This window comes from Pezoporus flaviventris, unplaced genomic scaffold (assembly GCF_033815535.1).
Source record: "Pezoporus flaviventris isolate CSIRO_AGI_PZ_B2104156 unplaced genomic scaffold, CSIRO_AGI_Pfla_v1 ptg000002l, whole genome shotgun sequence".
NCBI classification, from domain to species: Eukaryota; Metazoa; Chordata; class Aves; order Psittaciformes; family Psittacidae; genus Pezoporus; species Pezoporus flaviventris.
The window spans coordinates 57,173,325-57,196,193 of NW_026892550.1; the positions used below are offsets into that span (position 1 = coordinate 57,173,325).

The 22,869-nt window shown below is 40.1% G+C and overlaps 1 protein-coding gene across 4 annotated transcripts in view; it reads right to left on the reverse strand.

Annotated features, from left to right (window-relative positions):
- Positions 1–1,126: 1,126 nt before the first annotated feature.
- Positions 1,127–22,869, reverse strand: part of LIN54 (lin-54 DREAM MuvB core complex component) — a 40,133-nt gene continuing 18,390 nt past the window's right edge. For 3 of the 4 annotated variants that reach the window (XM_061479578.1, XM_061479584.1, XM_061479592.1), the window contains exons 3-14: positions 18,143–18,263; positions 15,191–15,336; positions 13,449–13,604; positions 10,972–11,188; positions 10,165–10,238; positions 9,821–10,018; positions 8,011–8,102; positions 6,704–6,775; positions 5,690–5,792; positions 5,361–5,498; positions 4,481–4,683; positions 1,127–3,942 (exon numbers count right to left, since the gene is read on the reverse strand). In XM_061479578.1, the coding sequence (XP_061335562.1) occupies positions 3,741–3,942; positions 4,481–4,683; positions 5,361–5,498; positions 5,690–5,792; positions 6,704–6,775; positions 8,011–8,102; positions 9,821–10,018; positions 10,165–10,238; positions 10,972–11,188; positions 13,449–13,604; positions 15,191–15,336; positions 18,143–18,263 (1,722 nt within the window). In that variant the 3' untranslated portion in view covers positions 1,127–3,740. The remainder of the gene's footprint in view (positions 3,943–4,480; positions 4,684–5,360; positions 5,499–5,689; positions 5,793–6,703; positions 6,776–8,010; positions 8,103–9,820; positions 10,019–10,164; positions 10,239–10,971; positions 11,189–13,448; positions 13,605–15,190; positions 15,337–18,142; positions 18,264–22,869) is intronic. The other variant, XM_061479601.1, reaches the window with a different exon arrangement.

A 22,869-nucleotide genomic window follows, 5' to 3' on the forward strand; every position in this document is an offset into this window, starting at 1 on the left:
CCCAAAAAGACATACCTTCTGTTGCCCTCCACAGATAGTGCTGACTGGGCTTGCACCACAGGAGCTGTCAAGTTTCAGTGGAGTCTTTCAGCATTCCTAACACCACAATTGCAATCAAGTAATTTTCCACACTACTCCCTTTCCCACAGTGTCTTTTGGACAGTGCTTTCTCTTCCCAGCAACTCCTTGCTCAGACATTCATCATCTCTGAAACACTCTCACTCTTGCTTCTACCATGCCCTTCATACAAACTTATCCCAAGTCACTTTGAGCACCTCATTCCTCCTCTGTCTTCTAACTGCACCCTAAGGTAACAGAGAGCCTTCTCTCTTAGCAGCTGGTGTAGAAGGGGGAAAAGCTCAGTCCAGTAACATCTTCTGTTCCCTCAGCATCCTAACACCACTCTTAAGACTCCCTCAGCATTGACTGTACACTACCTTTGCCACACTGTTAATTTTTTTTTTTAGCTGAACATGGAAATTGGCTGCACACAAATAAAACCAGGCTTCACTTTGAGAAACAAACCACAAGCTCTCTTAGCTGACTTGTATTCCTTAATGCAACGTAGTAATAGAGTTTTTGCAAGAGCTGCTCACAAATCTCTGCAAAAGACACAAAAGCCACAAGAAACCAGTACATTGTATCCTGCTAACAAGCAGGCTAAGGCTCTCCACAAAGCTCTGCCTCAACATTTTGCCTGTGGTCCTCAATGAGCTCTTTGTAGCACCATGCTGTTTTCAAGGGCACTGCAGAATGGCCTAGGATGTCCTTCTGCTCAGTCTGAGCCTAGCTATTACCCAGCCAATACACATAAAAAGCCCCTCGCTTTCTCATTAAAGAGTTTAAAAGAAATGAAGAAACTATCACGTGGGCTCAGCTACCTGGTGCTGGTTTGACACACACATTCTGGCCCTTTATGAACTATGCCACCACGTGACACAAATTACTATGCATGACAGTATGCCAGTAACCAAGGGTTTATCTCTGACAAGATGTGATCTCATACTGAAAATCCAGGCCAGTTCTTGCATCAGAAACAGGCCTGGTGTTAACAACTGTCTTTTGATAGTTCAGTGAGAGTCACCTTCGAACAGTACTCAGTGCTGAAGGCAAGCAGTACAAAAGATTTGTATTTACAGAATAGTATAAAGGTTTATTTTTCTTTGTGATTTATCGGACTGTTTCATTTGTACAGTATAGAAAAGTGTATTCTTTGAATAGGTCTAGTAAATATAAATTTAATTTGTCTACTTTCAGATGTAAACAGAACTAGAAAATGAACCCTTTGCCCCATTCCCAATTACTTTTTATGTAGCTGAATGAACCTGACTGTAACTCTTGTCCAGCAGTTTGATGCAAATGGCTAAGGAAGTACAAAATCCAATTCACACATTCTACACCAAGGAGAGGGGAGAGAGGAATCCAAGCTTAATATTTGAGAAAGCTTGTTCAAAACAAAATTGAAGAACTAGGAGCATTTGATTGCACCTTTAAAGTCTTTACAAGCAAAATATTCTCAAGCAATACCATCATACATAATTACAACTGTCATCTAAATTTCACAAGTGTTTTTGCACACTGTATATAAATACACATCACAAAAGGTGCAATTTAGAGTAAGACATGGTATATATACAAAATTAACATGGACTGAAGTCTAAACAAAAGAAGGCATATTGCAATCTGTTTGGAAAATAACGTAAGTAGGTATTACTTTATTCACTTACACTAATTTACATTTATACAAATCTTACTGGACATACTATAGTAGGTCACTAGAAGTAAACTGAATATCCGCGCTATCTACATGTAAAGTTACTGCACTGATTTTTTAGTAAATCCAAGTCCTAATTATGAAAAAAATTATGTACATAAGAGGTGGAGTCCCTTTTCAGAGACTTGCTATTCATTTTCAGGGAAATATTAATAGCAGACAGGGCCCTTCAGACAGTGACTGGCAGGTCAAACCTTGTTTGCAAAGACGACTCAATGGTCACTGCTGCTGGCCACCTCCCAGGCCCTTCAAGCCCCTGAGGCATTTTGAGGAGGCACCAGAGAAGGGTCAAGGGCTTTTCTGCTCAGTGCACAAGACTGGGGTGAAGACAGGAGGGGAAGCATCCTCCCACCCTATTGCCATCATACATGTAGGCACTTAGCTCTGCTGCTGGTTTGCCTAACCCCTACCTTTCTCCAGCCTGGCCCTGCTAGAAAACCTGGAGAAAGAGCTCTGCTGCTTTTCTCTGTATTTACATTTTTACATGAGGAATACTAAATCTTTTTTTGAAAAAACTAAATAGTTCAGACTGCAGTGAGACGGGTAATAAAAATGCCTGTGATTAAAATATATAGACACCTAGACACCCATGGTAGGTAAATAATCTACTAGGTTAATTTTGCAAATATGTTCTGCTACCAGAAACATGATCCGAGATTGCCTGTAACAAATACTGAAAAATATCCCCTGCCCTAAGTCTGTACACAGCTATAGTTTATTGCCCCTGCTCTCCTCCCCCTCCAGCTTTGTGTAAAAGGATCTGTGTATCTGTTTTGAAAGCAAACCTGATTTTGTGCTAGCATCCTCTCTGATCATGCTCTCAGTCATTCTAAACAACACTTAAATATCCCTTCTGCCAACTAAGCTGACAATATACAGAGAAGCAGCACCCTGAAGACCCGCAACCAGGCTGAATATGACCCTACCTCTGTTTGCAAGTCAATTTGGATGCAGATTTTCTCAAGTCCTCATTAAGACAACTGTGGTTCCAATACTTCCCATGACCTCAGCTTCTTAGGCTTAAACGCTTTCCAGGGTTACAGCTTGATCCTCAAAAACACCACAGACTGCACAGCCCTATCTCCAGTGAGGGATTAGGCTGTCACAGACTTCTGAAAAACCAGATAAACACCTAAGAAATAGCATCCGTTGGCTGCATGGTTAGGTAACACTGTACACTGAAGTAGATACCTGGCACTGTGGTGTGGCTGCCCTTCCTCACTTCTGAGAACAGGCCACTCACTTGTCTTAGCCTTCAAGTTCCAGCTTAACCAACATGAGCTCTCAGCCACATTCCTATCAAAAAATTCCCATTAATTCCATTAGCTTCTAAACTCCTTGGGCCTACTCCAGCAAGATTCTCCATCACTTGTCCAACGCTAAATATGCAACCCACTCCTCTGTATTACTGCCTGTGTATTTCAGTGCTCCATGCGCTAATGGAATATTCTGTGTCAGGTCCCAAATACAAGTACTACCTTCTACTTAGATGCTTTTACACACTTCCTTTCAGAATTATCTTGGATACAGTGGTACCTCCTTATTATGGGCCTGTTGCCAAAAGCATCACCTATCTGTTGACATCACCTGTGTTTTCCTGTATGCACAAAGTAATGCAACTCCATACACTGTAATGATATATATTATAATAATTTATATATGCCCTTCAGGTAATTATTCTGGGGGAAAGAGGAGAATACATCTAATTTTTAAGAAACCCAAGGTAAAAGCTGTACACCAGGAAGAAAATTGACCATTAAGCATTGTCTTAAGTAGAAGAGGATTTAGCTAAGATTTCAAAGGCTCTACATATTGTTATAAAAAGATTTGCATGTTTCGATATTATGCAGGTCAATTTACAATAAGCACCAAATTAACAAATACTAAATCCTCTATGCCAAACAAAAGTGTCCCTGTGCCTTAAGTGTTCTGTTCTGTCCACTTCATTGTGGCTCATGTGCACGAGTCAGCAGTTCATGGCACAGGGGTCACTTTTGGACTTTCCTGCAGAGTTAATAACTCTCATCAAACAGCGTCCAAACTCCTCCAGGATCATGCGCTCTGCTGCAGCTTTTGACTTGCCTGTCTTCTCTGCTTGCTCTGCCTGTGCAAGAAGGCATTCACAGGTTGCATCAGCTACCTCCTTGGTTACAAACGTGAAGGGCAACCTGAAACGAAAGATTCAGTTGCTCTCAGCAAAAACACACAATGTGCCTAACTCCAGGGCTAGGCAACATTTTAATGCAAGGACTGATGAGATTTCATCTGTCCTATTGCTTCCAGAAGCCTTCAGGCAACCAAAAGGGAGTGAATAAACCCCAGTTACAGCCAAATGGCGGGCCATAGTGCCTTGGTGCCTGCCTCCATGGATGTACATTTTGAAACAGAAATGCCCAAGTACATAGAATTCTCCAACTTTTACTTTAAGGGCAACTCAAGGATTACATCCTCTCAGTAGATGGGACACTTGTACTTCATGCTTTCTGTGAGCACATGGGCAACCATGAGAAGATTAGCTTAGTTACGTGCTTGAACACAGGTAAGCTTGGCATACTATAGGTTTCACAGAAAGCACAGTTGTGTGAACAAAAAGTTCCATTCATGAGAGCGCTTCTACAGCTTACACAGATAACATTCAAAGATGACCTGTCACATAGAAAAAAAAACACATTAGAAGCAACAGAAAGAGGGTGCTGCATAACTTACTTCCCACCACCACTGCTGAGTGCTGGTGTTGGCCTTGTCAGCAGATCTGAGATTTGGGAAGATAACTTGGTCTTTGCAGCAGTTTGCTGCTGAACCCTAACTTCTGCAGCATCTGCTAAATGCATCAATGTCTTTCGCTCTGGGCTTTCTTCAAAATTTTTACAGCCAATACATTTGCATATGGAAGAACACATGATTTTTGCCTGAAAGAAACAAACAAAAAATGAGAAACCTCGTGTAACTGACTCCCTTTATGACAAGCCACAACAAAATGAAGATCTTGTTTTCATCTTTCATCAATTAACCATGAGAAGAAATCCCCAAGCACTAGTTTTCTAACTTCTCACCTCAAACTGAGATGCCTTCTCAGAATGCATACTTGAATCAAAGGCAAATCAATGGTTACCCACTCATCCCTCTGTTCACTAATCTACTGTTTCCAGTGGAATTTACATTGTTGAGCTACGAGAGGTCAGTCTGCCACATCCACAGACTGATTAGTCAGCTGATGCAACAACTTTTGCTCGTCTTCTACAGACATGTTCTATCTCAGAGTGTCTGTTGGATCCTGCTTCAACATCTCCTAGGGAACTGGAGAGGCAGATTTCTTTAGAAAATCCTGTTCCTCAGTAAAGGACAAATTCAAGCCCAAGTTCAAAGTTGCTATGTGGTTTACAGTTAAGCTTATAAAGCAGAAGTAGCCAGTTTTGCCATATACGAGTCTTTCTATGTGCAAGCTGCTGGGAGAAGATATAACATTACAGCAGTAGAAAAGAACAGAACAGAAAACATGATAGTAATACAAAGAGACAGAGCAAATAAGAGAGGTCGCAGCACTGAAGGGAAAAAGCCAGTATCTTTAAGAGATAATGCTTTGTACCTCATAACATTCGCAGTAGTTTTTGAGACATCCCGAGCGTTTACAGTTACACCCTTTGCTGTGTCTCCGATCCGATTCTCCTTCCTTTCCTTTCCCTATCTTGGGCTTGAAGGCTTCAGGATTTCTGTCAAGGCAGGCCTGTCAATGCAGACCCAAAGGGTCAGTCACTGAATGCAGGGAGCAGAATTTAGAGGTGCAATAAAAGGATTTAAGCCTTCCACTTGTGGGAGGAGATCAGGGCATTATACACCCGCTCTGCCCCATGCCATAGCTTCAGAAGATAGAAGCTACACGGCTTTCATGCCAGGGCAGAGGAAGAGGCCCCTCACCTTTATTGCTTTTTGCCTATCATTTTCATGGTCCAGGTTGTTATAACAATTTGTGCAGTTGCAGTTATTGCAGAATTCACCATTTGCAAAACAATCACAGTACCTGAAACAGAAGATGCAGAAGGCATTTGTAAGCATGACCATTACATTGGTGCTAGTACTGATGGCAGCAGCACAAGTTCCTAGTCTGACAATATGCACACGCACCAATAAGGTAAGGGGGTCACCCTATGCTCAACTTCATGCGTGCAAGTTGTATCAGCCTTACTGCAAGGCCTAAATCCTCTAGTGCAGGTCCAGTTGCTGTCTAAAGATACAGGTATAACTCAAAGGTGGTTGACTTCCCGTGGCTTGCCCAGGGTAATACTACAAGAACTAGATTAGGGTTGCCCTGGAGTCCACTACAGCCTTTCAGTTGGTAGAAAAGCATTGGTCATTTTCAGCATCCTGAATGGTCTCAGAGATAAACTATACCAAAACCTTTTACAAGCTGCAATGGCCTTAAAATTCTTACAATTCTTACAAAGACACTGAATGAAATAACAGAATAACTCAGAGTGAACAAGACTCAGACCTATCAGTGAAGAATCCTTTGACTATTAGTCATTTAAGAAAATAGAAACACGGCCCAATTTTTCTGAAGTACTTGATGCAGCATGGTATTACTGATGCACTTTCCCAAAGTATAGTAGATGCCCACTGATGATACCATGGGATGTCATTTCAGTCATAGCAACAACACAACTATAGCTGCTGCATGGAACTGGCTCCACCATACAACAAGGCTGTGAAGTTAGAAAAATCGTTAAATGTTAGGGTCCATATAGCTCACAGGAGTTGCAAAATTACACAGGCACTGCAACATCTTCACCGATATCAACAGCAACCTTAAATTAGCATCTAAACACAACATTTCTGACATAAACACATTATATTTTGATATTTGGCATAAATTTGTGATGTCAAAAATAAGGCTTAAAACCACTCGCCAAACCAAACCCAAGCTGTACTTACAATTTCAAGCATAGAGACTTAGTACAATTGCAAGGCTTCCTGGGGCGGTTTGCTGATTCACAAGGAATTATTCTGTGTAGGAAAAAAGTGCATTTAGATGCATGCACAGTGTTTTATCAGTTTCTTCCTATTTTAAAATCAAGTAAATAGCTCATAATAAAAGCTTAAAAAAAATCTTTATATTTCCCTTGCATTACTTTTTTGGCTGAATGTGTTTAAGTAACTATTATACACACTACCTTTACATAATGCTTTTCAAACTCAAAGACCTGGGTTATTTGCTACAAATCTGGCTTCATGCCTGAAGTAGAAACGAGGCTTAAAGCTAGAGGAAGCATTGTAACTGAAAACTGGAATCAGTGAAAACTTCCCCAGAACTTCTCCACATGCAGGGGGACAAGGTTCACTCAAAATAATTATGCTTTTCATTGTGTTCTAGTTGGAATTAAAAACAAATAAAAAATTCTGGAATAATGGGAAAGTGGTTTATAGATAAATTTTATATCACACACAGCCTGTTAACTGCTCTTAAAACTCAGATTTTGTGTCACTAATCACTTTTGATGACGTTCATTCCATCCCTATCCAACAATTTCTGCATCTAGTATCAGAGAGATTAAATCAAACCCATTCATTTGAATAGTGGCATCTGTATTTGGGATTAGTTTGTATTAGTTGAGGCTGCAGCAACAAAAAGCACTTTGTTGTTTACAATTTTCAGCAAACAATAACACAAAAGGACTGTGCAGAACATCTAAGCCTGCTGGATTGACAAAGGGAAAATAATATGTGTTAGCCGTTATTTTCATCCTTAAAGGAAAAATACAAGGCTGAAAACCACCAACACCTTCTTACTAGGACCCACTTTAGGCTTCAGTCCCATTTTGCTGTTCAGCTTGATTTCTGCATATGCTAACCATTTAGCTCTTGTACCATCTACCATCTTTTTCCAGCAATGCCCAGAAAAAAACTAGGCCTGTAGCTCCCAAGTATGATGCAAAATGAAGAATGAGCAACAGGGAACTTTCAGGTCAACTTCCTGCTACTGAGTTAAAAAAATAAATCAAAACACAGCTTTCATCAGGAAACAGGCTCAACTGTCAGACAGATCCATGCTCTTTATTCAGAGGTAATAACCATACCACAGTATACTTGATTTTCTTGGAACACATCCCAAACCAAACTCCAACACCTCAGCTCCCACCCTTCCTTACAATGGGACTGAAAGATGATGCTCATCCAGCAGTCTACACTGCAGGAGTTTTCGGTTTTGTCAGGTTTTGTTGTTGTTGTTGCAAAACACTCACCCATTGAATGGTAGCCTTGCTTGGGACTGGATACAAGGTGTCCCTGTAAAGCCAGTGTTGCTTGCTATAGATACATATGATGATTGCTGTAGCTAAGAAAAAGGTTAATAAAGTAATAAAGGAAATTAGAATATACACAAGAGGATGTGTAGCTAGTCTTTGTTACAAAAATAATATATGCTGTAAGCACAGTTTCAGACGCATGTAGAATTTGGACAAGGCAACAATTTCCTGCTTCCATACTTAGCATAAAAACACTGTTTTAGATATTTTTGTTCTCTATTACAGTGCTACAGCCACGCAGATAACAGACTACACACACAAACATTCACACCACAAACAGTTCCAGCCCCTAAAAACATGCTCAAAATCCTTTTCCCTGCTTTGCCCCAATAGAGCAGGACTGCTTCCTGCACAAATACTTTAACAGCTTCCTTTATATATAAGCCACTTATGTAATTAAATAAGAATAAATAAAATGATTTACATTCTCTATATACCTGGACCCAGAGTTTGTTTTTCATATAACCCCTCCCCCCCCAACAAAACCTTGAAATAAACCTGCCAAACAATGCTGTTTTGGGCTACCTTCATTGGTATTACCTACATGCAGTTATTTATTCCTGCTGGGACAGGTTCTGAAGACAGATTAGCACATAAAACATGAACCTACTGGGGCCAGGCCGCAGGGGGACAGACTGTGTCTGGAACACAAAACCTCTGAGGATAGGTCCAGCAAATGGTATTTAGTTTAAGGTAAAATTTGTGGAAGTGGAAAGACCCAGTAAGAGTCTTCAGGGTCAAACTGCAGCTGTGACAAAACCAGAAAGGAACCAGAAGTGACACTGGTAACAGTAATGCCACGAGTCACTGTTCGTACAGACTAGCTGGTCAGCCTTCAGCTGAAGGTTTAATTTATTTTCCTTTTTATTCGGAGTGTTGGTCAAATCTTGGGGCTGGTGTGACCAGTACCACCTGCTCCTGACCCTTGATAATGTGGTTACCATAGCTAACACAATTTTATAATGCAAGCAGCCATTCTCTGTGACAAAGTGGGTCACATATTTGTTCCCTTTCCCCTCATTATCAGGCCCTGAAAGTCTTGTGAACCAAGTAGACAAACTAAATAGATTTCTTCTTCCCCTCGCTACTGGTCTCAGGAGTCCTGGGCACTCCCTTCTTTACTGGTTGTGAAGGTCTCAGGCGCCCAGACAACAAAGTCCCTGCCACAGATCAGGGAAGTGTAACAGCACACAGAGCACTGTCTATAAAATCAAGCAGTTACAAGTCCTAAATGAGAAACTTGAACCAGAACTGCTGCTGGACAGTGAGACCTGTGACCCTCTCTGCAGCAGCCAGGGATGCTTCCACTGACATCTGCTTTTTCTGAGTGACTTGCACTTTTCTGTATGATTTTCAAGTCCAGATTACTATTGTTATATAGATAAAGCAAACCATGTATTAAGATCTGACCTGACCTGCAGAGGGTCTAGGTGATGAGAAATTATAAGCTAAGTTACATTATAAATTCTGTACTACACTACTTACACTGTACTACACTCACCCTGATTATAGAAATTCTCTACTATTTTGATCCTATGCTATGCTAATAAAAAAATCCTGTTAAGAAAATACAGCTTAAATTATAACTATGATTTAGTGCCACCATCATTCTGCCAAGGATCCCTAAAAGAAACTGTCTGTCCCCTTACGTGTCAGGTGACAGTAGGGAAGTAAGAAACTTTAAGAGGAAGGCAGTGTGTTCCATGACAGCACTATTTCCTTCTTCATCTCTGGGTTAACAGCATACCTGTGTGACATACTGAGCTGGAAGGACTGCATACCCAACATTTCCTGTACCAGGTGCTGGTGCCAGTACAGTGCCCGGTGGGAGGTTGGTGAGGTTGGGCTGTATCTGTGGCAGTGGGGTGGCTGGCATAATAAGTCTTTGTTGGGGCTGACTAGTAGTAACTCTCTGGGAAGTTGGGTTGATCGGTTTGGGTACCACCTGGGGAGAAAGAGATCTTAATGAAATCATTGTTTCGTTCATTCAAAAGGTACTTCTATTAGACCATTTCATTACAGTACTGAAACCACTTTCTTTTTCCACCCAGCCAAACTAAGTCAGGAATATACCTTTTATATTTAGCTCACCTGTTTCACAGTCTGTGCTGGCACTATGGGGACAGACATCCGCACTGGGGTTGCATTCACTACCACTGGCTTTGCTAGTATCAAGAAACAACATCACATTAACACAACATTATTCAGACTCCACGGACAAGTCCTCCAGACTTTCACATGCACTTAAAGCAAAGATACTTAAACTGTAACTAATGCACCAAGATTAACTGACCTGACTCATGGCACAAAACACTTACGTCTAAAGAACATTTTTGTAAAGAGCTATTTGGCACAAGAGTGCACACACATTTCACAGCTAAAAAACAGCTTGAGTGCAGACCTCCTCTGGACACTGGATTTCTCTTGGCAAGAGGAGAATACGCAAACCACAGCCTGGCTTGAAATCCTTTATTCCATCACAGCTCCAGAAACCATGGACAGAAACCAGCAGTAAAATCTGGTGCTTCTAAAGAATTTTACATGTAAGGATCTTCAAGTTGCAGGACTTCTGGCAACATGTTTGTGGACTGTCCTGGCTTCATGCTTTTCACATAGAGGATCTGGGACTTGCCACACATCACCCACAAAGTTGACATATTAGGGAAAAGCAACATAAAATGCTTCAAGGATTCAGGTCCAACTACAGAGCACTTGGTCACAGAGGAGTATTTCCACATACAAATCAGAGATAACAGAATATGAAATGTATAGGAGTCTTACCACAAAACCAAATACATGTGTCAGTCTTGATAGATCTCAATCATGCACTGCTTTTAATCCTTACAAAACAAACATGAAAAACCCAAGAAAAACTTCAGACAATATATTAGCACTTACCCTGTTGAAGAGGCTGTGTATTTGTACTGGGATTTTGACTGGCTGACTGAGTTGAACTATTGGCTGTTGTGGCAGTAACAAGTCTGACATAATGGAACTTGCTTCCAGGTACCTGAATTTGCTGAACATTGGGTGCAGTTGCCAAGGGAATAATTGTCTTAAATTGAGATGTGCCCACTCCTCCTACAGTAATGGTCTGCACTGCTGATTTCACAGCCTGTTAAGTCAACACAGACAGCACAAAGTTACTCGCACAAAGGCAAAGAAAACATCAGCACATTTATTCCTTAGTTAGTAACTTTTTGATCCATTTGTATCCTTGCGAAGCAAGTTACGTCCACTTTCAGAAGTAAAACAGATGCAGAGAGATTAAATGCCTCTCAACAGCTCAGCAGAAACTCCCGTTTTCAATGCTCTACACAAAACACCAGAATAAACCAATATTTACATGAGTAGGGTGACTCAGTCCACTTCCCCAGATATAATGTCTGCTAAAAAGACTTCAGGTACAGATAACATCGCTCAGTTTGTATGCAAAATCAAGCCTAGAAATACATTCCTACTAATAAAACCACATGGTAAGAACTTGCAGAACTGTTAGTGTTGGACTGTGGCATGGTTTATCACTGTGTACATAGATACGTCCTGTTAAGACAGTTTGTGACTAACATACAGAAATCACTGTGCAGCCCTTGAGAAGCAAATGGAACAGTGTCCATAAGCTGATAGCTGAAGACATGAGAAAGATGGTACCAGCTGAGAAACGAAAGAAGCAAGAACAGTGTAGAGTAAGAAAACAAATTTAATTAAAAAAGCCAAGATGGGAAAGAAAGGGAGCTTGGCAGACCTGTGCTACCTCACAGCTGGAAGTCAGTATGTCTGGAATGTGTATCTTTCCACTCTCAAACTACAAACTGATAATAATCAAGTGTTTATTTTTGTTTACGCACATTCAAAACTACCAGTTTGATAACAGCCTCTTTTTCTAGCCTTATTGACAACCTCAAACCTTGGTTTATTCCTCCTCTTTATCCTTCCACCCAACTTCTTTTGGAGCTCAGCTTTTTATTCTCAGTATCTTTTAATATCAATACGAAACATGACTGTATTGGCCATTAAGTTTTAGTATTAAATTTGATTGATAGTATGATGTGACTTCATAGTAAAAGCTCTTCGCAGCTCCCCAGCTTTCAACAGCTACACAAATGAAATATCAATTTGCACATATTTCACTGGAAATAAGCCCAGTATTTGAAAAGAAAGCTCTTTCTTGTGATATTTTTTTTTTTAAATATACTGAAACCTTAACAACCCTGAGCAATTCAAAATAAGGACTATCTGTAAGCATACTCGCAATTTAAGTGTTATCAGAGGGAGACCAGTGTGGCCAAAGTTCCCTCTACCACACAAGCTAGTGGCTCCAGTCCAAGGACAACCCAGAAAATTGTAGAATTGGAATGCCAGGTCTTCCAAAGGCATGTTCTTGAGCCCAGGGAAGGGAGGTGAAATCATTGTGTTGTGTCAGACCTTGGTATGCATACCCCACAGCTACCTCTTTTTTTTTTTTTACTTCAGGTGCTTGCATTAGAATGACTTAACCTTTTAACAACTATGTCAATGAGACAATTTTGCTAGTTTTACTCCAAAATAAATTAAAATCATACTCATGTCCACATCCCCATATCAGCATTCTAACTGTCATTTGCAAAAGTAAGACAAGACTGGCAAAACCTGTCCGAGTCTCTGGTCTGGTGCTGTACATGCAACCATGCCTACTCCCTGCTATATCCACTCTGGTTATTTATACTCGTATGCATCACTTCAAGTTTACCAAAACAAGAATGCAAACAAGTAAGACAGAAAAAGATTCTCCTCAGTTTACAAAAGAGGAAAAATGTAAAAACTGTAGTTTTCAAGAAAGGTCAGTTTTATCTAGTCATTCATTAATGCAAATCAATTTATAAATCCCATTTTTCTGGAAATGGGACACAGGAAATTACTATTTTTGAATTCTGTAGGTCTCAGACCATGGCATCTTGCTTATGCAGACCTCTGCCATAAGAACTCTTGCAACTCAACTGTTGGAAACCTCAGAAACTCCCTGAAAGCAGCCCTAGTCAGTGGCATAGAAACCCTGCTACAAGAGGTAGAACCACCCGAAGAACTCTTTCTCATATCATAGGGAGCCTTTCAGTTGACTTGGGAGATTCAGCATACAGAGATGAGAACCTGCACCAAGTGGGGCTTTCCAGGCTGGAAAGCCGCTTTCTGACAGCACACCCTTGCATGTATTTGCAACGGTTTGCACCCCTTGACTGAAGATGCTCTTCTTTTTTGCACCCTTTTGCCAATTCTTAACTAGACACCATTACAAGAACACCTTGGGACTGACCATTGCCAATTTGCGGTACACCTCAAGTTTCCCGCAAGTGATGACACAGAGACATGCTAGAAGACAAAGGAAAGTCAGTCTGTACCTGGGCAGTTGTGTGGTTGACTATAGCCTTCCCAGGGGAGGAGGGTGCTGACTGCTGCACTGTGAGGATCTGCTGTCCTAATGCTACATTCAGTGGGACGCCCACCGTCTTCTGGGGGGAGTTGGGAGGCTGGGAGGCCACTGACACCACTGTTAGCTGCTTGGCAAAACAAAGATGCAGTTTAAATCTCTGCACAGGATAAAAGATCCTGTACATATACATTCCCCTCCTCATGAAAGTACAGATCTCCACCAGTACAAAGTGTTCTTTCTGTGAACAAGAGCACTGTATTTAATCATGACTCACAGAGGTCTGTATGTGCAACAACAGCAAACATGTTAGAAACTTCAAGGTATTGCTGGTTTCCAGTGCCAAAAGGCCCCTGCAGAAAGCCAGTACAGCTTCTGTTTTATTTGGTTTGGGTTTTTTGTTTGGTTTGTTTTTTACGGAAACCTGCCCACTGAAGCCTGAGCATTGTCAAGAATGGGTTTTCTGAATAACAGCTTTACAATCAGTACCACACTACTTCATCATAAAAAGTTTTAAAGGAGAGCTATGAAAAAAAAACCACAACCTAGCCCCCCCCCCCAAAAAAAGACAAACCCCAAAATCTCACCTTATGCTACTGATCATTCAAAGCATAAGAATATCAGTATTGTCAAATCTGCTTTCCAGTATCCAACAGAAATCCAATCTGACCACATTTCTGCAGAGTGCAGTGTTTGAATATTCTATATAGCCACATCCCTTCCAAGTTTGGTTTTCTACTTTTTGTTCTATACTCCCTTCTTCATGTTTTAAAAAAACTTCCAATTTTTTAAACCATTTGTTTTTAAAAGACACTTAAAATTACTTATTCACAGTAAATTTGAGATGGAACCCTAAAGAGTCTTTTCATTGTTAATCTTGATTCTAGATTTTTTGCTTTAAACTTCTTGCTTGTCTTGCTTCCCTCAGTAATAACTCTCAAACACAAGTCCTTCATTCCATTTGTATAACAATACATAGCTAAAACATTGCCAAACTAAGAGAATTCTTTACTCTTATGCTAATTTTTATACATGATATTTAGTTTGTATGCACCATGCATCTTCCCCTGCCCCAACTTTTCCTTTCTCCAGAAATATTCTTCTTCTCAAGACAATTTTACCAAGCCTAAAATACCAGCATCACCATGACACTTATTTGTGAAGGAGCTTATAACGGATAAATTATCTTTCCTATCTATTTTCCCACTTGTGCCAGTTTCCAGCTCTGTAATTGTCAAGGACCACCACAAATCTCTCTCACTTCAGACGTGATTAAGGAAGACTAAACTATCTATGCAGTAGCAGGGAATGGTTACTATGTGCTGACTTATTAACATCATTGAGGCCTCCTCCTAAACAGCCTGTTGACATTTTATGAAGGCATTAAGAAAAAAAGACAAAAACTCTCAGCACTTGGTTAAGAGAGAACGGTTGCTCTTGGAATGGATGTTTAGGGAATGGCAAGACAGGGTAAGAATGGGAAAGTACACAGTAATGCACAGTTACTAAAAAACACAGTAAGGAAGCCAACTGCAAAAATTTAGCTTAAGCCATTACTGCAGAGCATTATGATGCACAACAGATACCCAGTTGCATTATGGCTTGCGACAGGAGTAGAGGGATCATAAACAGCTTGTAGCAAAGACAAAGAGAGCTCCATTCAGACAACTGTGCAGGAGGGATAGAAGGCTGTAGCCAGAATCAGACCCTTACCTTATTAGGGGATTTGAGTGGCGAAATAGCTATTTTATTTGGTGTCTGCTGTGTAGTTGTACTCAAAGATGATCCAATGACTCCACTTTCAGAGATCGTTATTGTCTTTGGTGGTGTTCCTGGAGCAGACTGTGAAAGAACCCTACCTATAAATAACGAAGATATCATCAGCTCAAGTTATCCCTGTTCACACTGATTTTTAAAGCAAAGTTTTTCTCTGCATATTGTACAGTTGTTAATACTCTGGCGAGCGTATCACATTGTAGGAAGAACACCAGCAATATTTAGCAACAAAGAATAAAATAGCTGCCATTATTGAAAATAAAAAGACATTCCACTTGTTCTTAAAAACTCCCAAAACATACATTGATCTTTCTGTGATACTAAGTCGAAAATTCTTTAAAGTCAGGACAGCATACTGAGGCACACAGCCTTCCAAAGACCCTGCCCTGTGCCCAAACACCCATCCAGCTGACAGTTTCCTAGGAACCTTCTGGGCTAACACCAACGTACAGAAAAACTGAGCATCTGTGGGGGGTACTTCCTTTAAAATCCTCAGCCATCAGAAACGAGCTGTGTTACAGTGACCAAGAAAAAAGGGTTTGATCTGTCTATGCTCAAATCTAAGTATTTTTTGTCTTCTCCATATTGGTGTTTTTTTCACTGCCTAACAGAAAACATGACACTCCTATGAAAATGTGGGTGGTGGTGTAACTCTACACACGATCTGCTTTTACAACAGCGAAAAAGGTTAAACATCAAAACCAGCGGCTCCAATCATGAAATGTCTTAGGAATACTGCAAAACTCCCAGTGTGGGAAACATTTTTTAATTATCATTATTTTATTATTATTTTTCATACTTCCAGCTTGACCACTGACTGAGCTTTGCTCTGCTGCACTTCAGCTCAGACTCATTTCTATTACAGCTTCTCTGTAACCCATTCTCTTGTACTACTTTTATCAAAATAAGAAACAAACACCAGCATAACTTTTTCATCCAATCAGTGGCATGACAATTAAGTCAACTACAACTAACAAGAGAAAGCACTATCCTTACGGAAAGCTGCCTTCCTCTGAAGTCTATGTGTTCAAAAATAACCTTCACTTTTATGCAACCTAAGTAGCAGCTGCTGGCAACCATTTGCTCTGTTAATTCACATGTAACATGAAAAATGTCAGTGTGGGAATTTTACCATTTACGTCTTGGTGACGGTTTTCCCTTTCTTACTATGTCCCCTCTGTACCCTTTGGCATCAGGTTCCTAAACAGAACCTGGCTGCTTATATTGACAAGTCTTTCAAATTTACAACTTCCACCTCAGTTTGCAAAAATTCCAGAGCAATTAAATATTTATCAGATTCATAAAAGCATGCACACAAAAATTAAAACACAACACACAAATGTAACACCTTCCCCAAAATAATGTCAACCTCTCAAAACCAGCAAACTGTGATGACTGTTCAGGATGGCAAGAGGAAAGGCAGAGGTTTAAAAAGACATCCATCTCCATTAGAAGCATTTCCTAGGTGATGCTTCTCCCACAGGAACAGGAACCTGTACTCTCAATTTTCCAAGATTTAAAAGCTGGAAGTTTGTTTATTTTGTAACATACCTGCTTGTCAGTATTATGTAGATATGTTTTGCTATGCACATTTCCTTTCAGTCTGGAGGCAACAAACTTAAAAACATGCTCTCCTTAGTATTATTTTTATTGTGGTTCCTTCCTGTTTACCAATTTTCACGTATTGCCAGACAAAAATGTAATGCAGCTTCAAATGGCTCATTTCAGGGTTTTTTCTTTTGTTAGTTTGTTGTTGTTTGCTTTGGCTTGTTGTATTTTTTTCAAATACACAAACTGCCGAACTCAGATATTTATAAACACAGTGAACCAATCTTCTTATTCACAGGTCTGTACATTTAGTAGGGAATTGTTTCAGAAAGGAGAAAAACTGGGGAGTGGGAGAGGGAATCCCTCTTTCACTTGAAACACAAGTCAGGCATCAGGGTGCAAGGAAGCCTGACAACTTAAGGAAAAGAGTATGTTTCAGTTATGTGCCCATCAATGTTTTGAATAAGGAGACAGTTGCATTCTTTCTAAAACCAGCTCAAATCCCAGTTCTTAGAGGCTTAAAAAAACCCGTTTAAATATGTGGAAAAAATTTAGGCCTACTTGGTTCAGTCAATATGGAAGTAGGTGGAGGCATCCTTCAAAGCTCTGAAGATGACTCTGGCTTCCTACATTTGTCTTTTTCAAATAATTTAGACATGTCTAAGATATTACCTGCATACATGCAATGATGCATTTCACAGGGGACACATCAGTCCCACTGACATAATAAATGACTGTACTGTGGGATTTTTTCTTTAAAGGACACAAACAGATTTGTTTTCCTAAGAGACAACCCATTTCTTATTTGCCTTAATTATTTTCTTAGACTCTTCTGCAATGCTTATTTTTTAAGTAGGTGAGCAACTTAACAGAAACACAGATTTTGGTCACTTTTTTTTTTCCACTCAAACATTTTTCCTTTTATTTACATTTGTCACATTTAAGACCAACAAAAAGCAGATTAAAGTAATACACAAGCAGGTGCCTCCTTTTCCCTACTGTGTATTTACAGAATTTATCTATGAATACTTTGTTTATTGTATAGCCTTTGGTATTTTTTTTCTCCTCCCCAACATCTGGAAACAAAAGGCATCCTACAGTAAAAGCAAAATGATCAAATTCCACAACCACAAAGATAATTCTAAATAACTGTAAAGGTACCAAAACCTACATTATCTGCTTCTACCTACAAATTCTCTGCTGATTTCCACCCCTCCAATTGTTTGAGGTACTTCAACAGAAACTGCACTAAAATCATTGAGACAGAAAAAATTCTACAGTTATCATCTCTCTGAACAGCTCTTAAAAATGGTAAAGCAAAACAAGTCAAACTAGTACAACCTGCAATGACTGGTGACACTTGAGTGGTCTGCCCTGTAACAGCTTTGCTATTGATTGGTTTTGCAAAGATCAGCTTGGTGATCACTGGGCCAGAAGTTGGGGTTCGGGTCTTCTTTGCAATCTGAAAGATAGAGGGTAAAAAAAATAATCTAAAGTAACTTGAGCATTCTGGATGTGAATTATTGCATTGCCAAGTACATCCTAAAATAGAAAGGGCAATACTTGCACACATAATTAGAATAATTGCTTATCTCACATTTCACCTCCATTTCTCACTATGGGGAGAACAAGGATATCATCCACACCACTTTAGAAAACCAGCCACTAAAGCAGGATAGCCAAATCCCTTACAGCTTTTTTTCTAAGATATCTGTCTGTGCAACCCTCTTCAAAAGCACAGCTCTCAATATTTCAAACTGTAAAAGTTACTACTTTTTAGCCAAACAGGACAAAATTTGTTCCTTAAGTTATTTAAATATGACAACTAGCAGTCTGAAACATCTCTTGGCCTATAATGACATAGCAGCACACTTCTACTCTGAGAATGGGGAAGCAGTTCTCAAAATATGTGGATCAGTCCCTGAAAGTTTTGGGTACTCACTGGTCAAGAACAAATCAGTTACATCTAGGCACAAGGGTTTCTTTTTTTTTAAATTTTACTTCTGTGATCCAGTCTCCTGAAACACAGCTGGCCCAGAAGCACATAACATGCAATTTAATGTGACAGATTAATTTAAATGTCTGTAAGCAGGGTTTTGTTAGTCTTAAAAGTCGCAAACAAGACTTTTTTCCCTTTTTTCACACTGACAGAAATAAACTACCAGATGCATTTATCCTAATAGTTTCTATATAACTGCAGAGGCTGCCTGCCAATGCAGACTATCACTAGGATCCTCCCTGAATCCAGGTGAGTACTGGAAGGTATTACTGAAGCCCTTACACTTATTCAGCCCATAGGTCGGGCCCATACTGCTTCTCCTCCACCACACAACCCAGCCACATCCCAGGGGCAGCAGCTGCCAACTCAAGCAATATCAGAGAGGCATGACATGGGCATCCACGTGGTAAACAACCTCCCAAAGGCACAGAACCACCTTTGTTAATCAAGTAGCTAAACCGGAGAAATCTCACTGGCATGTAAAGATATAGAGATGACAGCCTGAGAAAGCTGCAGGTGCTTAAATGAAGCAATTGAGCAGGCTGAATGTTACGGTATCCTACAAAAAACCCTATTCTACTTATAGAATTTGCTGACTGAAACACCTACTTTACAGCAGAGTAACACCAAAACATTTGAAGTATTTGGTAGCACATAACAAATTCCACAGCTGCCTGGCAAAGAGAGCAAATGAGGCTGTTTCAGCTCTCAGCAGCACACTCACAGCACAGACAGGGAAGCCAGGGCTCCCTCATGCTATGGCACTGGATCCCTTCAGCCTGCCACGTAACGCAAACACCACCTCTGCACACCTGAGCTGCGCTCAGCCAAGGGAAGCCAGCAATGAGCAGCTCTGACACCAAGCAGTGACAGAAAAAAAGACCTAATTTAAAGAAAACCATGTGCTGCTTCACAATTAAAAGAGTACTAGTAAGTGGTCCTCAGAGGAAACTCAGATCATGGCAGGTGATTTACCCCAATATGCTGCACCCAAGCCACATTAGCTGCTTTATAGGTAATATAATATAGTCAAGGCTTAAAATAAAGTCAAGTAATATACTAGTCAAGGCTTAAAATGAAACAAGAACAAAAAAAGATACTCTTTTTGGAAACATATTAACTAAAACCTTGAGACGTAACTTCTTTGAAGATGGAAGTTTCATTCACAGCCCAGTCGGCGGATTTTACTCAACGCCATTTTAATGTTTCAAGGACTCAGTTCTCTTAGTACAGAGCTGATAGGTGAGCAGGCATTTTATCAGCAAATATTTTTGTAAATTTGCACGTCTTAATTCCTGACAAATTCCCCACATTTCATCTGCTTGATTTGTGGTTTGTGTTCTGCTGAAATTCATCTTTCCCTGCCATAAGGTATTGTAACTCAACTGCTATTGCTTTTACTCTCAGAAGGAAGGGCAAAGTCTGGCTCTGAACACGATCAACATCCAGCAGCAACAGCCAGCTCTGGGCAACAGCAGTCATTTCCCAGTAACAGTCAATAAATATGTTTAAATGACTTACATGAGTACATATAAAATATTAACCACCTGTTAACATGAAGTACTTCAGAAAGAAAACTAATAATCCCAAGCCACGGCAAGTAGCCCTGCTTCCCTCAGACTCAATTTGCAATATCATCCTCAGATAAATTCCTTCCTACTTTTTGGGTAAACTGTCTAAAAAGAATGGGCTCTAACAAATGAGTGAGTCATTTGAGTCAGGCTCAGAAAACATGGCAAAACTCAGATGTGATTGGTTATAGGTGAGGAATAGCCCCCTTGGCTCACAAGTGCAGGCAATGTACTCCTGCCCTTACTTGCTGCCAAGCCATCCTTTCTGAAGCTTTTGCCACTGGAGCTTATAACTCCCCAGCCACCTGTGAAAGCCTTCTAGGCATCAGCGGGAAACTTGCTACCCACTTCAGTACAGACTGGAGAAACCAGAGGAAATAATCAAGATGACAGACTGCTCCTTTGATACTTCAGAAACAGCAAGTTCTCCAGAGCCCTTTGCCATTGCTTGTATTAATCACAGGAAGCTTAGTATTATTTCTCTGCCCATGCAATTAAGATTGCAAAAATATGTCATGGGGCATCAAGCTCTCCTATAAGAAAATTATTACATTTAAAAGAACACACCAACCTTCTTCCCCTTTCAGAAGAGGTTTTTCTGCAAGCACCTGTATTTTAAGGAAAAATTCATGTCTTCCTAAATACTCTACACAGAACAAGATGAAGTAGCAAGTTTCTACAGCCAGTCTTCGTTTTCTGTTGTCAAACCATGTTCTGCTCATACAGAAAAAGGAACACGCATATCTTGCATTACTGCTGGATTGAATACCCGCACAGTCAGCTACCACAAAGGAGCTAACATACTATAAATGCATTCCCTAGATGATCTCATGGGAGCTTGTCAATGTAACCACACCCTATGTAATATATATTTGGCATAATATGAAAAATCATGGACTCTAGAAATAGGAGAATGGTATACTTCAGAGAAAACTAAGAAATTGAGCTAGGAATAGGAGTTTGCTTTGAGGTTATGGAGTGCATGATGTCATTTTCCAAAGATGACATAAAGCAAAAATGATGGTGTAGCAACCGGTAGTCTTGCCATGTTAGCAACAATACTATGGAAACATAACTACTAAATGCAGAGCCAGTTACCACATCAAGACAAGTTCAAGTTAGACTAGCTTACTGACAGCAATGGCAATGGGTCTGGAAATCTGGTTTACAGTCACCTGCAAGGTCTAACTCCTGCTTAATGCACTTGGACTTGAAGTAGTACACCAGCAGGCACATCATTGTTTTTAAGCCTGTACACAGGCAGGATCCATAGGCTGAAAGCAGATGTACTTACTCAATAGTTTTGGCCACACATCCAAGGCAGTGTTTTCCACTATATCAGGACAAGCTGCCAAGGGACAGTAACAAACCTCTGGATATAGATGAAGCCCACGGCCCTGTCACATTTTACATCTCACAGCCTCATACCTTTAAAAGTGTAATCAAAGAAGCCAGATTCCAAGGAACATGTGCTCAACTCTATCAATACCTTTTCTCAAGTGCCGAGATTTCAAATGTCGTAATTAAATTAGAGCAAGGCTAACTGAATTTTTCTAATGATCAGCAAAGCCCCTGCAACAGTGCTGATGTAAGGAGAACTGAAGAGAGGTCTTTGTCAACTAATCTTCTACCAATTCACTTTTCAACACCAAGTCCAACTGCTGTGCTGCCTTCTATCCAAAATACCCCATTCACATAGCCACAAGAGATACGATACACAAGACCATTGGGAGTTAGGGAGGCATTCACAGCTTCCTTTTTCTACTCGCTGAAAGGTTAAGAGGCATGTCCAAGATGATGGGGTGAATGCTCAACTTCATTTTCTAAGCCAGGGACTCAAGGCATGCCATTCATTATAGGGCAGACCATGAATCTCACACCTAGCTCCATATAATATGGACCTCTGATACTTCACTTTTCCCTATAATTTGTTACAGGGAAAAGCACTGCCTGGGAAGTGCTAATGTAATAATCTTCCTGCAGTATCATGTACTTATTACCAACTGAACCAACTTTATAACCAGCCTTGCTTTTCATTTCTACTTTCTCCTCATAAGAGGAAAGCAATGAAGGGTGTTAACAATTCGTTTTGCAAATACAAGTGAAGGTTTAATAAGAGACCACAACACAACTAATTCACTCAAACTGCAATTAACTAGATGCAAGTCCATTTGTAACAGCTTCTATTAAGGAAGCTATAGAATTCCTAATGAGAAATAGCAGAATAAAGAACACGCATATAGGGTCCAATTCAGTCTTCCTGAAAGCATGTCGAAATTTTTTATAAAATTCTAATAATGGGAAAATTCTCTTCAACTTACTGAATTTTAATAGCTCACTTTCTCAGAGGCAAATCCCAAGTTTATAGACAGTAGCTAGAAGTAAAAGGGCATAAAATGGTAAATGCATCCACAGATAAAAGCTTAGGCTAAGAGTAGCATTGTATTTGTTAATACAAGGAATAAACGCAACAGCTGAAAGCAACCAGGTGTCAGTTC